Source organism: Armigeres subalbatus, chromosome 3 (assembly GCF_024139115.2).
Source record: "Armigeres subalbatus isolate Guangzhou_Male chromosome 3, GZ_Asu_2, whole genome shotgun sequence".
Lineage (NCBI taxonomy): Eukaryota > Metazoa > Arthropoda > Insecta > Diptera > Culicidae > Armigeres > Armigeres subalbatus.
Window position 1 is genome coordinate 244,289,887 of NC_085141.1, and position 16,509 is coordinate 244,306,395.

Here is a 16,509-nt window from a genome sequence, read left to right on the forward strand (position 1 = left end):
TCACTCAAATTGCTGGTTGTACATTTCTGGTACCCTCAAAAACAGATTACACGGGCGGCTGTTTTTTGTTAGTTAGGAATGCTTACAATGGTACGTGGATAAATTCATAAATTCAACACGGTAAGCGATGCGATATATGCAGCTTTTAATAAATTGCAAATAAATTGTAAGACTTGGGTTTCGGGCATATAGGCCTCTATTATGGATTCCACTGTACGGTGAAAAGAAGCACATGTGAAATAAAAGGGTCGATGCCTTATTACGGATATCACATAAGTGAACAAACTGTTATTCGTAAATACTGGGTGTAATATTTCACTAGGTCAGACATTCGTTGCCGAAACTATGGCGTAGTTCCTAAGGTATTTTTTTATTATATGGTTCAATCATCAGAGAAATAACAAATTAGTCTAACAATGCCTCGTTCATCTAATAACTACGTTAAATTCTCTAATCAACTCTGAACCAATTTTGGCATGGACTACGTTGACTTCAGCTTGTGTAAGCGTTTTCTCCATATGCCGGTAAACGATTCGGAAACAAAGACTAGACTTACCTGTTTTTGGATGGGTAAACTTGTCGATTAGCGTTACCTGAAAATAAACATGGGTTGTGTTATAAGGATGATACTAAGTAAGATTCATCGATGCACCTGTTCCACCATATCGCCTCCGACTGTCCGAACCAAATCGTAGAAATCGTTGACAGAGAACGTATCCAAAGATAGTTCCTGCGGCAACCAGAAGGAAATGTCATTCGTACATTGAGGATGCGCTGAAATCGGTTTGTATTTGACGATTTTGTCGTCCTTGAATTGATTCAAAAATCCACTGTCCGTGCTCCAGAACAACCTAATATCCGGAATGTCGAACAACACCATGGCTAGTCGTTCCAAACCAACACCGAAGGCGAAGGCAATCGAGTTATCCACGCCAGCGCGATCAAGAATTTCGTTCCTGGTGATGCCACAGCCAAGTATTTCCAGCCATTTTCCGTTGAAGAAAATTTCCAACTCCCAGGATGGCTGCGTGAATGGAAATGTCGTTTCAACCCAACGGTACTCGATTTTGTCCCCAAACAGATCCTTCACCATCCCCAAGAGAACACGCTTCATCTCATGTTCGCAGAGTTTCACCGCTTCTAATGTATGGCAGGGTTGCTTTTGTTGATCAATACACTCCGAAATTGTGTCGGTATTTTTGCTTAGATGAGTTTTGAATGAGGTTTCGTAGATTTTCAGTTCAGGAGTTCTTTCGAATAACTTGTCCTGGTGAATAATTCTTACGGCATCTAGCTGGTGGAACACTGGGTAATGGGTGGTATCGATTTCATCCCTTCGGTAGACGTCTCCTATTACCAGGAAATTATCCAGACCGGCCTGGATGAGTTCGACCTGCGTTTAAATATTTTTGTAATACAATATTGATAAAATCATAACGTCCAAAAATATTTTTGCAAACTTTTCTATGAATCTCACCTGATGGGCAGTCGTGTGCGCTCGTAGAAGATAATCCTTATTAACATAATAGCAATCACTTTTTGCTCGACTAGGATGGTCCTTTGGGATCAGCAAATTATCGAAATTTTGCTCAGTGGAAACCACTGGGCTCAGGTTATCGTATACACTAAACAACGGGTTTCCTCTTGGGTTTAGGTAAGCACCATAGAAATATTTTACGATCCTTTTACGAATAATCGACAGTGGATGGTTCTGCTTCAGGTGCAAGTTACGATCCAGGTGCGAAAGAATCTTTGGGGTAATGTTGGTCCAAGAATCGCGCTCGTACTGCTGCCGGTAGAGGTCAATTGTTTTTTCGCTGATATTTGCTTGACTGTTCAGGAACCTCGGAAGTACACCTGTTAGTCTAAGCGCCGGTCGCGCTGATAGTATTTTAATGAACATTGTAATTTACAAAGCTTATCAATATTTCATGAAAATATGGAAAATATATTTTCTCGAGATAAAATTTTGCATAATTCTTACACCCGCGAGACAAAACAATAACAAAACATCACCCGAATGACAAATGAGAATGGAGAGGCTGACTTGGCGCACACAGTGTTAATAGACACTATAATTCCATAGACGAGTGGATTCACCACGCCACATCGAGACGATGAGGGCAGCAGGGGAAGATCCATTAATTACGTAACGCAAAAATTGAACATTTTCAACCCCCCCATCCCTCCTATGTCACACTTTTTGTATGAAGAATCAGAAAATTTTGTATGAATTGTCACACTTCACTCAACGCCCTCCCCCCTCTAAGCCAAATGAAATGTCACGCGCGCGCAGGAGCGCAGTTTTCTTATAATCAATAAAGATGGCTAATTAGTCCCGCCTCTTTGTTGTCCGGTATGGGTGCAAATATTGTGTAATCGTCACACACTCACCAAAGGGGCGTGGCTACAGGTTCAACTTTACTGATTACATTCGTTCGAGATGTCGCGGAAAGCAGACCGTGGTACCACCTTCGGCATTGGCGGAGCTCCTACCGGAAATGTTATTCCCGGCGATGGTGAGGGTCGCGCGGTCGTCGTCATTAACATTAGCAGCGCTCAGTTTTAATTTTCTTGTATGAAGTAGGGGGATTTGTTCTATTATTGTCGGGGGGTTTTTGTTGACCACATTTTGTGAAATTTGGCCACAATATTCTTTGATATGCAAAGAATGTTTAGGCCAAATTTGAGCATAAGTAGTTATAGAAACCCCCTGACAATAATAGAACAAAACCTGCCAAAGCCGTCATTCCCCCTACTAACGATTGGCTACCATCAATGAAAGTAACTCTTAAGTCACAACTTGAGGCGAGATGAATTTTGATCAAAGTAAAACTTAATTGCTTGGTGATGGTAGATTGTTTGCCGTCGGTAGTAGAATCACGATTCAGAGAAAGACTTATAATTTTAGTAGATAGTCATCCATGCGAATACATTTTTGCAGCTTCTCCGTTTCACGCGCGCTCGTGATTCTACGTACATACAGAAAACATACGATGATTCAACTCATCCATGAGTTTTTAGGTGCTGAGTTGGGCTTGATTTGAATCGTCCATGAGTTTTTACCACAACAGACCAAACCACAGGCGTTATCGCTGGAACCACGCTGGTCCGCTCTCCGTGACATCCAGAATGAAAATGACGCGCGCACGCCAAACACGGGGCTTTTCATACACAGAGAAAACGAAGCAGTGGATCAAAAGGCCCGTACCGTACTGCAATCTGAAATCGGTTTGGAAAGAAATAACATTTTCAATAGTTTAACATTGATAATCAATAGGGGAAGGTGTGGAGACTTGATCCCCGTGGAGACTTGATCACCCCCTGTTTTATCGAGACCTAAAGTAATTTTGTAACAGCGTTTTTTACTATAGATCATGTAGACAAATGACCTTTAAGTGGTGAGTTATTTTTTGGATTGACAACCTTATTTGTTCTGCAGGGCAGTTTGTATGTTTTGACCTTCCTAAAGATTTTTTTATCGGCCTCGCAAAATTTGAACAACTTTTCATAACAATGACTAAATGCTTTCGTTTTTTCACAGCACAAAGCCATAAATGTGCTTAATGATTTGTACTGATGAAAATGTCAACATTCCATCAAAGTTTTAGGATATTTGGATTTGAAATTATTGCCTCAATATGGGGACACTTGATCCCCCATTAGTCACCCATACAAAAATTTGGCGAAAAAATTCAAAAAAATATAAAACTGTTCTCAGGCTTCTTATTTTGTGTAGATTTGACAGATTTGACGAAGGGTCGGCAGGAAAAATTATTTATTGCGTAAATATCATAGAAAGGGGATCAAGTCTCCCCAAATTTTAGAATTGCATGTGCTGTCGAATTCAATAACAAAAATCGTTCAAGTATACGTACAGCAATTCGAAAATTGCGCGTATTTTGAAGGAAAAATATTTTAAAAATCTGAGGGCACCTTTCTAATTTTATCAAAGCAAGTTTTTGGAGAGGGATCAATTTCCCCCGAATATTTTAAAAGTCGATTTTTGACAGCACTCCAAAAAATCGATTGTGTATCAATAACAACAATAATTTAAGGACTGTCATACATCAGTAAAGTTAAATACTATATTCCTTAGAGAGTCTGTGTGGGAATCGCGTATGTTTATTTATTTTTGGCTGTGATACATCCGAAATCAGAAAAGGGGATCAAGTCTACCCAGTCTCCCCTAGTATCAATAGAATTGGCAAATTGCTGGAGAGTTTCCGAATCTATTGATAAGCAAACCTCGAAAATCCATCGAAAGATAAAGACGCTATTAGCGTTTGAAATCTATCCTAATTTCGTGACGGTCTCGAATTTGGAAATTTCGGTTTTACACCCTGTATCTGATTCTGGGGCCCCTTAGACGTAGTTTACGTCAAAAAATAGTACTCAGGGCATCTTGGCCAAGATCTGGCGATGGGTTAAACAATAGGATGTCAGCCTGGTGAGGACCAGTGAAGCTCAACGGGAGGAAGACCTGCCATGGAGGGAACCCCAAAAAGACGAGGAGGAGTCGGCAGCAGGCCGCAAAGAGTGTGGCAGGTGGAGCGGTGTGTGCCACTGCTAGGAATGGTAGAGCCCAGGAGAAGACGGGTGCCCCTTTCTGAGAATGAGAAGCTCTATGGTCTAGGAGGGGATGTCAACTGCATCCGTAGGACGCGGAAGGGCGAGATGAATCTCGTCTTGAAGCGGGATGTTGCTCAGAAAAGTTCTGAGTACAAAAAGTTGACGGAGGAGGTCCTGGGTGATGGGGTTCAAGTAAGAGCCCTACACACTTATTTTTTTTTACCGCGATCTCAGCAATTTGTTCAACTTTTACCGAGATTCGCACAGCCGAGCCCCAGTAAACGTGTTTTTTGCCGAGATATCTGTCAAAGTTGCTGAAAATCAGCAAATAGTTTGCCGAAACCCAGCTAACAAGCCTAATTCCTGACGGGATATCAGTTTTTATTTTACTGGGCACACGGCTGTGCGGATTTTGCCGAGCTGCAGAAATAAAAACTGAGTGTGTATGCCTAGTTTCCTTTATTCAACATGATTCTTAGGTCTTCGCTTATTATGATGTTTTCGGTGTTACTTGGGTAGACGCACTGAAGGATCAGTGCAATGTCGGGATCGAGGAATTCACAAAAGCAACGGGGGAATGCAGGTTGCCTCGTTCCAAGTACCTCTGGCCGAGACCAAAGAAGGTAATGGCTAAACTGAAACTGAAAGTGAGTTTGCCGGTATGCCCAAGTAACCATGGAGCTATCCAGCTTTCCATGCTCGGTAATGGCGGCTTGTCGCTGTGTAAAAATCAATCGGTCACTGCACTGTTTGACACTAGCTGGAGGAAAGCTCACTGGCGTTCCTGGATGAGAAGAAGGGAAAAAAGGCCTTTTCGCCAGTGAGTTTTCCTCCAGCTAGTGTCAAAAAGTACAGTGACCGATTGATTTTTACACACCGAAAAGCCGCCATTACCGAGCGTGGAAAGCTGGATATATGCTTGCAAATAATACAGCCATTAAAGTTGACTTAAAGTGCAAAAAGGCCCTTTTACGACCGAAATACAGTATACCCCCGCTTATCCGGACCTCGCTAATCCGACGACTCGTTAGTCCGGATCTCGCTAATTCGGATTTTTCCGGATTAAAAAGTATCAACACCCATTTAAACACCGGGCCGGGCACGTAGCCAGAATGTCGGACAGTAATCCGGTGAAAATGGTTCTCGACAACGATCCGACGGGAACAAGAAGGCGAGGTGCACAGCGGGCAAGGTGGATCGATCAGGTGGAGGACGACTTGCGGACCCTCCGCAGACTGCGTGGTTGGCGAAGTGCAGCCATGGACCAAGCTGAATGGAGAAGTCTTTTATGTGCAGCACAGGCCACTCCGGTCTTAGTCTGATGATAAATACCCATTTAAACACATTAAGCTGTCAGTTTTCAAATTTGTGCTGTGATTTTGTTTTGGCTCATTATGGATTTGACAGACGGATTAACGAGAGAAACCCCGATAGTCCGGCCATACATTTGTCGGATCAGCGGGGGTATACAGCGGGGGAATAAATGCATCTTTACATCGGTAAAACTGATCTAATGCAGTTAGCATTTAATATGATGATCTGTGATTGATTACATGCATGAATTAATGCTTCGTGGTTTCTTGGGTGCTCACTGAGCATAAGCCAACCACTTGAGGTATCTTGGCAACGGTCATACATCTTATGACTGTAAAGGCCCTGATCGCAGCAAGCTATGCCGTAGCTGCGGAGCTGAAGACCTCCAAGCTCGCACCTGTCAGGGCGAACTAAGGTGTCTGATCTGTCCCCCGTGTACATACAATAGACACCTTACCGGTGTTCAGGTCTGTCCGGCCTCTAGAAGGGTCCAGACAAACTGGTAACACAGCTAAACTTAAACTACTGCGAGACGGCTCAACTGCTGCTATCGGTTACCGAGTGTAAAGCTGATGTAGCCTTGCTGTCCGATCCATACCGCATGCCTGCTGGAAACGGCAGCTGAATTGCGGACAAGTCCCAGATGGTGGCAATTTGGACTTGCGGGCGATACCCCATCCAGGAGATAAGATCACCACCTGACGATGAGGGTTTCGTCATAGCAAAGGCTGTGTTCACTTTTGTAGCTGCTACTGTCCTCCCCGGTGGAGTATAGCGCAGTTTACTAGGGTAGTCGATATTCTTGCAGCGATACTAACTGGTTTAAAACCATTAGTTGTAGCAGGTGACTTCAATGCGTGGGCAGTGGACTAGGAATCTCGGTTCAACAACGCTAGAAGTCATACCCTGCTTGAGTCTCTAGCGGTAATGAACGTAGTCCTGCTGAACGAAGGCCAAGAGACCGGTTCAGGTACAGGGTTCAGGTTCAGGGTTCAAGGTTCAGGGGACCGAGCGATGATTCATGTATCGACGTAGTTTACGTCAGAAGGTCGACAGACGCCAGGTGTTCCAGACAGCGAGCAGAGCAGTTACCTGCTTTGAACAGCCGTGCAGGATGACGAACGACAATCCATGGGGAAACTTCAACCCCCCCCCCCCCAAACTTTACATTTGGCCTTAGCTTCACGTACCCAGTTGCAAATCGCAGATGGCGCTTCGAAACATACACAATGGCACTTGTCATATAACGAGTTTGTACAATCCCATTTAATTCCACCATTTAATTGTACCTTGACAGATACGTATTTCGACCTCAACAGTAAGGTTTAAAAACAGGTGCCCAACTAACATTTAATGTCAATGTAAATGTTATTTCAACTCGTTTATACGGCTTCAAGCTGAATATGTGTGCTATACTTATGATCAAGAACATCTATTCAATTCCTTTACCAGCAAATCTGGCGAATCTATTCAGCTGTTTTTGACGTGCCGGCACAACTACTTTACAGCATGTTTCCCCATTTTTTTCAATCTTTACTAAACCATTTAGTATTTAATATAATTCGCTTCAATGGCGCTTATTCAGATTTGTTGAATCTGTTAAATAAGTTTTATACAGCCACTGAATTCAATTTGATTAAATATTATTTGAGAGGAGAGTAAATTTCGGAGTTTATTTAATGTTTTTTTTGTGAGAACTCAAATATCAATTTTGTTGCTACCTAGATTCGAACTCCTGATCTCCTGATTCAATGGCCGCTGCTCTGTCATCACCGTCACTTTGACATATGTAAATAACAAAGAAAATTATGGATGTGCTTTTTCGCATACCCTATAGGTTGTTTTACTAACGCTATTTTGTGCTGTATAAACGTTAGAAAGAGGCCTACATGCTGTTTTTAGCACATAAGCTTAAAAATTAAGCTTTCAGCATTATTTCAACCATTATTTCAACCATTATTCAAACATTTATCAGCATGTTCTGTTGGCTAACTTTTTTGCATCATCAATCGCTGAAATTGTTTTTAGGCAACATTTTCTCGATCTGTATGGATGCTACTCTGCTGCTAATCGTTTAACAGTAGCCGTCAACAGAAATATCGCTTCTAAATGGCTAGTTTTCTTACACTAGCTGCTAGCGTTATTGACAGCGCTTTGTCAGTTCCTATAAGAGCAGGTGAAAACCTTTGTAGCTGCATTACACAGCTCCGGCAACAAAAATCAAATGTAAACATTGCGGTTTTGACGTTCCATACTGATAAGCTATTGAAAGAAGCAGTATAAAGTTATATATAAGGCTTACTTAAACGTTATGTAATCTTCAAAGATACAGAAGTTGCCTAAAAGCTTCGTTAGTTCATTTATAGCGCCATTACGCTATATTGTCAGTGCTATAACAACAGCGAAAACGTTTTCATTGTGAATGCTACTCACCGTAATATGGGAAGTTGCTATCAAGCAACTCAATTACATACATGAGCTCTTAATCGATGAGCTTTGTTGCTAATTCAGACAGAGCTGTTTTATGAATATATGAAAGCTGCATAAACGATAAAAGATGAAATATATTCGGTACAAACTGACTAGCTGATAGATATTTGGGTAATAGTCGAGTTGAAGTTTAATGGATTATTTGCGGAGGCTTTTCTTTTATTCAGCATTGGCTGCTTTTATTCAAATATTATACAGCCAAAGGCTAGAAGTTGAAGCTTTTAGCACCAAAATTGTTAGTTGGGTGGTTTAATCCCCGGAAATAGGCAATTAACTTTGATTGAACTCAAAAACCAATTTCAGCGCTTAAGGACACTCCTCACGGAATCCATGAGCATGAGCATTGTGACCGCACAATTCGTAGTTGCTACTCCTAGTTGCTAGTTTCGCGTTTTGGACCACCGCACGGAAGCGCAGCACTCTGGCTCGATGGCTACAGCAAACTATTGAAGAACGCGCTTTTTTCGGCCGCGCGCGACATGCGCATGAGCCACCGAACACAATGTAGATATTTTATTTCTTTCCCGGCGACTAAAACATGCACTGCACTTACTTGTTCGATGGCTACTCTTACTACCAGCCGCGAAATGCAGAACACAATATTTCGACCGATCGCGCTGTCCGAAACAAGAGAAATCACGCACTGAACTGATTAACTTTATTACCGGCCGCGCAATGCAGAACACAATATTTCGGCAGATCGCAGCATGCGTGAAATTATAAAAATGACAGTTGTGCGTTGCTTCCGTATCGAGTGGTGTGCCTCCGAAAACGCGAGCACTTTGAAACTTGGATTCCATGATGAGGGACCTAAGAGGGAAATAAAATTGTATTAATAAATGGCGAAAAGGCTCAAAAATTTGCTCAGCAGTTCGAGAGTGCCCATAATTTCAGTTTCACTAGTCCAATTCTAGAGTGCTTTGAAAATAGGTCGTACCCTAGCAGCACACATGTTCCACACAGATTACTGCAACTCATATGCGACCAGATTTAGTCACAATCAAGTTGCTGTAACCATGTTTGGCTGGCTTGTGCTGCTCGGGTATGTGCAAAAGAGAGTCTCTCTTTGGATCTATTCTCTTTCGATTATTACGAAACTATACAAAAGTTTACTTTGAATTTCTTGGCAGATATCCAAAGACAATAGCTTTATCTATCATGCTGAAGTGGAAATGTAGCAAAACATGCAAAACTAGCCGATATATTAGCGAAAGAGAGCGTGATCAAAGAGAATCTCTCGTTTGCACATACGACCTATTCTCAAAGCAATCTAGAATTAAGGATCAGGTCACGCGTAAGTTTTCACGCGTAAGACATTCTCAATCAAGAGAATGTTTTTGACCCTTCGTTGGGAACTAATTTGGATGAAGTGAGATCTATTACTAGAAAATTTAAAAATATGAAAGCCCCGGGTGATGATGGTATTTTCTTACAGTCTTCACGAAAACATGAGCGGCGCTGAGGTTGAGTGCAGTTTTTGCAAGTTCATGTTCATCCCGAGCGCGCGTTCTCCTTCAAGCTTGTGTTCACCATCAGCATCGAACATGGGTACGAAAAATGAACGCGGTGCGGCTCAGCTCAGGCTCGAGCTCAAGTTCAAAACTTGGGCTGTGTATTCAGGCTGAGTGTTGAAAATAAGCCAAAACGTGAAGCAAACTAACTTTAACATGAACATTTAGTGTGTTAGCAAAGATGGTACATAACATTATTGTTTCTATCCAGCTTCATTAAAAGAATGAAACTCAATTGGGGAAACAAATGAAATATAAAATCTTCCTAAAAAACAAAAACATAAAAAATGTACAATATACGGATTAGTTAATTGATTGCCACTAGCATGTTTCGGTCCAGTCTAAAGTGTTTTCGTGAGGGAAACATTTTCGACGCCCTGGGCATAGTATATTCATTGTGTTTGCTACATAAGATACACAAAACAGATGTATACCAGAGACGATGGTATTATATAGAGACACGCGGAGAGAATAAAAGCAATTCTGGCTTCACGGCCAGCAGACAAAAAAATTATGTGCGATCGGCAACATAAAAATTTGTGAGAACTTGAAGTGACTCTCCGTGTGAGCAGTTATTTCGTTTGCTCCAACTACATATTTTCACCATTTCCTTATATTCAACAATAAATATGATTAAATACCATTTATAAATTTGCTATGAAAACTCTAAAAACATCTTCATTTACTAAACTTTTCAAACTTTTTTATAATTTCTATCATGTTGATTACAATACCTATCTTGCAATTAGTACCGATTGGTAATGTTTGTTTACTTTGCTCGTTTGGTACCGCGTTTGACGGTTCGTTTGGTACTTTCGGCTTCAGTGTTTGCGGGTCTCTATCTATAAACAACGTCTCTGATGTATACAATGGCAGGCATAGAAAAGCTTCAATTATAACGGTTCCTTTAAATGCTAATAGGGAACACTTAGTTGAAAACAGGTCATGTTGCAGTTGAAATGTAGACCCATTGAAGAAGAAATGTTTCGATATTGTAAACTGTGTGTCAACTTATTTTGTTTTCCACAAACCCTCAACAAATTGTGTTGAACACAATGTTTTTCTTTAGTATGTAGATATATAGTAAAGTACGTGAGTTGAAATTTATGCATTAGCTATTCAATAATTCCGATTTCACATGGAGGCTTATATAATCGTGAATTGAATACTTCTGATTGTTGATTATTGCATTGCCAAAATATGTACATGTACACCCATTTTCATCCCAAGTAGAGAGAAATCCCTCAGTGCCGGACAACTTAGTCACATTACCTAAAATTCTATAAATTTCGGGTTCTGCAACAGGTACCCTGCATACAAAAAATATACGATCCATATTTGATTATAAACATTTGCGCGGGGCTGCACCTTGAAGACTTTTTCTACATACTTATCAAAAAAGACTCCTGAGAGCTCTTTATCCTTTCTGGTTAATTTATTTAACAAATGTATCAATTGGCATACTTCCCAGATAAATGAAAAAACGCCAAAGTTGTTCCAATTTTGAAGCCGGACAAAATCCAGCTGAGGCTTCTAGTTATCGCCCAATCAGTTTGCTTCCTTTATTAAGCAAACTGTTTGAAAAGATTATTTTAAATAGAATGATGGTTCATATTAATGACAGTTTTATTTTTGCTGATGAGCAATTTGGTTTTCGCCATGGGTATTCAACCACTCATCAGATATTAAGAGCTACGAATTTAATTCGACTCAACAAATCTGAAGGATATTCGACTGGAGTTGCTCTTCTTGGTATAGAGAAAGCATTTGACATTCGCTGCAATTCGGCTGGTCGGTCTTCCGTTGGGGCCATCCAGAAACCATGTGGTCATATTTTTGAAGATTTTCAACCCCCCCTCCCCCCATGTGGCTTATCGTGGTCATTTGGCAGACCCAACCCCCCCCCTATGACCACGTGGTTTTTTTTTCAAGTACCAAAATTTAAAAACCTGATGTAAGTAAAACATATGTTTAAACCGATCAATTTTGAAGATGAACAATTTCAACTGATTCAAAATCAAACTAAACCCAGCATGGAAATTATAAATTTTCATGAATTCGAACATTTTGATGATGTTATCATGTTGTAATGTGTATCGGGTATTAGGATATCTAGAACTCGTACACCTTCGATGCATCAGGAGGATACAAAAAAATGTGGACTCGCGAATATTTTATAAAAATTTCGAGAAAAAATTGTAATGGTTTAGAAATTTTCCAAAATATCCCTATATTTTCAATTTCTTTAAAAAAAATTATCAGTGATTTTTGTTTAAATAGTTATAAAGTTCATCACATTCCTAAAAGTATTTGGGACCTTCCGTAGCTCTGGAGGTACTGGAAATTCTTAAGATATATTAACCTCAGCTATTAACCTGAACTCTTACAACAAAAAGTTTATCAGAGAATCACAAAGTTAATATGTAATCTTAGAGATGCAAATAAAACCTCCTACTGTTGTTTCTTTTGAGTAGCATTCCTGTAGAAATTCTAGTTTTGCTTTCAGAATCATCAAATTAGTTTACATTCCAATACTAATAGGTTTTCTAAGGGCATGTAAGTTTTATTCAGAATCTCAAAATTCTCTTCATTATGCCAAGATTCTATGATTCTAATCAGAACCGTAACACAATATCCTTTATATTCCTTTGCCTGAATTAAACAGTTTTGGCTTAAAATGCAAGTTTTCATTTTAAATCTACAGTTCTTAATATCTTTGTGTTCCTTTTGGTATTCTAGAATTTATTATTATATTTTGGTAATTAACCCTTTCAGGACGATGCAAAAAGGATTTAACATACATACTTAGGGTTTTCCACTTGATCTTGCCAAAACTATTATAGGAAGAACTGAAAACTCGTATTTTTTTCGGGTGTCACAGACCAATCTGCTCTGAAGTACATATCCTCGAAAGTATCAAAAATTATGTCAAGAAACAAAATGTCCTAAGCTGAGAATTTATCTACAAATATCTATGTTATCATAAGTCCTGAACGATGTATCCGTGTATCGCTAAGCATCCAAGCGGGTTCATTGAGCCGATGCGATTTCATTTGTTACTTTCACAAGCTATTACTTTCACAAATTAATTTTCCACGGAAAAAATACAAAAATTCCATAAATAAATCAATATTAGAAATAAATATTAACAAAATTTTCCGCGAAATAAAAATTTTGCAATTGTTTATTGCTTATATTGATTTATTCATGAAAATTTTGTATTTTTTCGTTTGATTTCTTTATGGAAAATTCATATTTCATAATTGCAATTTTTGCTTTTACAAATGCTAGATAATTTATTATTGTTTTGTGGAAAATTTTCAACTGTTTATGGAAATTTTGCATTATTTGTTGTAATTCTATATTTATTTAATACTCATACCCTGATTTCTTTATTGGCAATTTCCTATTTTATTATGGAAAATTTCTATTTTTTCTCGATTAAAGAGATTTTCAATCCAGAGCTGGCTCATCTCTCAAAATTTCTAATTCTTCATTGAAATTTTATTTTGATATCGACTCGTGGAAGCCACAATCCATACTAAAAATATTTTCACGGTCACTCAGATGGTTCTTTCGAATAATTTTCCAAGGAACTTCTATTCCACATTTCGAATGTGCTTCGTTCAATGGTCCTTTCAGAAGGGACTCATAGAGGAATGAATGTATTATGGACCAATCATTATTTTGGAGTTTGGATCATTTGATTTATCCAATTAACCAACTTATGAATGATGTATGATATAATATCCCAGTGTTCGGAATGATTCAAGCATTTCAACTTAATTTGCATGCTCTTAGAATCGAAATCTTCCCAAGGTTTCGGATATCTGAGTTTCCAGGGTCAAGCCAATATCTAGATGAACAATTTTACTGAAGAAAATGGTGGCCTAGCTCTCTTTTGTGATTTTATAGACAATCTAAAACGCTGGGAATATATGACCCATCCATCCTGAAAGGGTTAATAATGGAGTTCAATTTCAATCGTTATTATAACACTATTTTTAACCTAGATTGTTTTAGCAACTGGAGTTTTTTTTTGGAACACTGCCACTTTTTTCATACCGCAGGAATCTCCTTAGTTCTAAGACCCTTTAATTGAATTTAAGAAGCATTCTATTTAGAATTTCATGTTGATTTTTTAAAAGCCAGTGTCTCTATGTCATATCTTTTTTCATACGCACTACTAGAATTTTGTGCATTTAGAACATTTAGGTGCATTATTAAATTTTTCGATCAATTATCCTAATTGTTCAATATCATAAAAACCAGGCTTCTTAAGCCTAAATTATTGCCTACATTTATTGCTTGGATTAATTTTAAATTCCAAGATATTCTAAATTTTCAAGAATAATTATTCTGGAGTTGCAAGGGAAATCCTTCGGAATATTGACAAGCCATTTTTTTCCGAAATTCTGTGGAAGATTTCCGAAAAATATTCGGTAGAAATTTTGAAGAACTAGAAGAATCCGTAGAAGGATCCGAAATGCATATTTACGATGAAAATTCCATTAAACATCAAATTCCGAAGAATTTTCAGTATAAACTAGAAAATAAAATCCAGCTTACTCTTTTACGGAATCTCTAAAGATTTTTTTCAAAATCCTGGGCAACTTCAATGAATCTTCAAAGGAAATTCTTCTAAATTACCAATGGATTTTTTTTCGTTTTCCAAAAGAAATTCTTAGACATTTTCAGCAGTTTTTTTTTCCAAAAGAAATTATTCGGAATATGCCAAAATATTTCCGATGGAAATTCCTAAGATTTTCCAGTAGAAAATCGAAAAAAGTTCATCTGAAACACCAACAATGAATTTCCCGAGGAAATTCCGATGTTTTTACAAGTGAAAATAACGAGAAAATTGTAATATTGAAGGAATTCCTTAAAAAATTAAATCAAAATTTTAAAGGTTTTCTGATGTGAAAATTCCTTAAAATTTCTAAATCATTTCCTGTGCATCTTTGCATGGTAAAGATTTAAAGCAATGTTTAGCTGAACCTACAAAGAAATGAAAATGACTTCCCGAAGAAGAATGAATTCCCGATGAAATCTTGAAAGAATTTATGGTACAAATTAAAAAAACAAGAACCTTGAGAATTCTAAAGATTTTTTTTTTGAAAATCCGAAGAATTTTTTGAAGATGATCCATAGACTCTTCCGTGGAAATTCTAAATAATGCCTCGAATGAAAAAATACTTGGAAAATTTTAAAAAATGTGATAGAATTCACAAAAAGCGTAAAAAAGTATTCCGAAAAATTTTCATTTCAAAATTCCAAATTTGAAAAAAAAATCCAAAAACAAAAAAAAAACGGGACTATAAAAGTGTTTCATGTGGCATTGGCTGTTTAATATCTCTTGGAAATTCAGAAGATTTTTTCTTGAAAAATTTAGAAGTCTTCTTCTTCTATGGCTCTATATTCCAACTGGAAGTTGGTCTGCTTTTCAACTTAGTATATTCTATTAGCATTTCCTCAGTTATAAATTGAAAGCTTTTATATGCCATCCATTGCACGATTATATATCTTGTGTAGCAAGTACGATGGATACACTATACCTAGGGTGTCGAGAATGTTTCCCTCCCAAAAACATCTCACCTTTGCTCTCAAGGCTAACTGGAGCCTGAATATTTTGAAGTGCACTCCTTAATGTTCGAAAAACTTCTTTTGGAAATGAGGAAGAATTTCTGGTGAAGGTTCGGAAGAACTTGTCGAAGAAATTCATTAGAATGTAAAAAAAATATGAAAAAAAGAACATTTTTTTCAACCGAAAATTATATGTATTTCCCACGGGACTGTTTTGAATTTTCAGACAGAATTCACATGGAATTTTTTTTCGGAATTTACACTGAAGATGTTTTGTTTTTTTTTTCATTAACAATTTGTAGCAAAATTTCCAAGCAAAATTGTTCAGAGAGAATTGTTCTAAAATCATTCTGAATGCCAGCATTTTATCAGGATTATATAAAGTAATGTCAAAGTTTTTACAGAAAATTTCTTTACTGAATTTGTCCTGGATATCCACAAAAAATTCTTTTGAAGTTTTTTTCTTAAATTACTGTAAAAACATGAATATTTTTAAAATTTGTAGCTGCAGTCCGCTGATGCAAAAGTGTCGGCGGCGTGATGCCAAAAACCATCTGCGGCGGTGGCGCGGCGTGTCGGATTTTTTTTTTATATTTTTCCATTTTTTCTTACCAAATTTTTGTTGTGGAAATTGAGACTGAATCGCAACCTGTTTTTTCGTTTATTTTTTTATGGAAAAAGGATCTAAGGCTAAGATGGTCAAATAGCGCAGATATACATCGGCGCTACGACCGACGCTGCGTTACCGGTTTTTCTCGATGCACACCTGCGTCTTTTTAACGCTGAGTTGAAAAGACGCTACTTGGGCATCGGCCCGAAGATGCGCTTTGCATTCAATGATTAAATAATAAAATTTTAATGATTTGTATCTTTTAGTTGAAGTTGTAAAAACGATACTTGGGCATCGGCCCTAAGATTCGTTTTGCGTTTGATTAAATCATTATATTTTAATGATTTGTATTTTTACACCGCTATTGTTATTCACCAAAAGTTTTTTGTGTAAAAAAAAACCACGTGGTTCGAGAGCAACACCCCCTCC

The 16,509-nt window shown here is 38.2% G+C and overlaps 1 protein-coding gene across 1 annotated transcript; it reads right to left on the reverse strand.

Moving 5' to 3' along the window:
* Positions 1 to 351: 351 nt before the first annotated feature.
* On the reverse strand, positions 352 to 2,017 carry LOC134227585 (probable phenylalanine--tRNA ligase, mitochondrial). The gene is made up of 3 exons (XM_062709173.1): positions 1,478 to 2,017; positions 653 to 1,393; positions 352 to 593 (listed from the first exon to the last, which is right to left on the reverse strand). The coding sequence occupies exons 1-3, from the start codon at positions 1,901 to 1,903 to the stop codon at positions 426 to 428; spliced, it is 1,335 nt and encodes a 444-aa protein (XP_062565157.1). The 5' UTR covers positions 1,904 to 2,017; the 3' UTR covers positions 352 to 425.
* Positions 2,018 to 16,509: the final 14,492 nt, after the last annotated feature.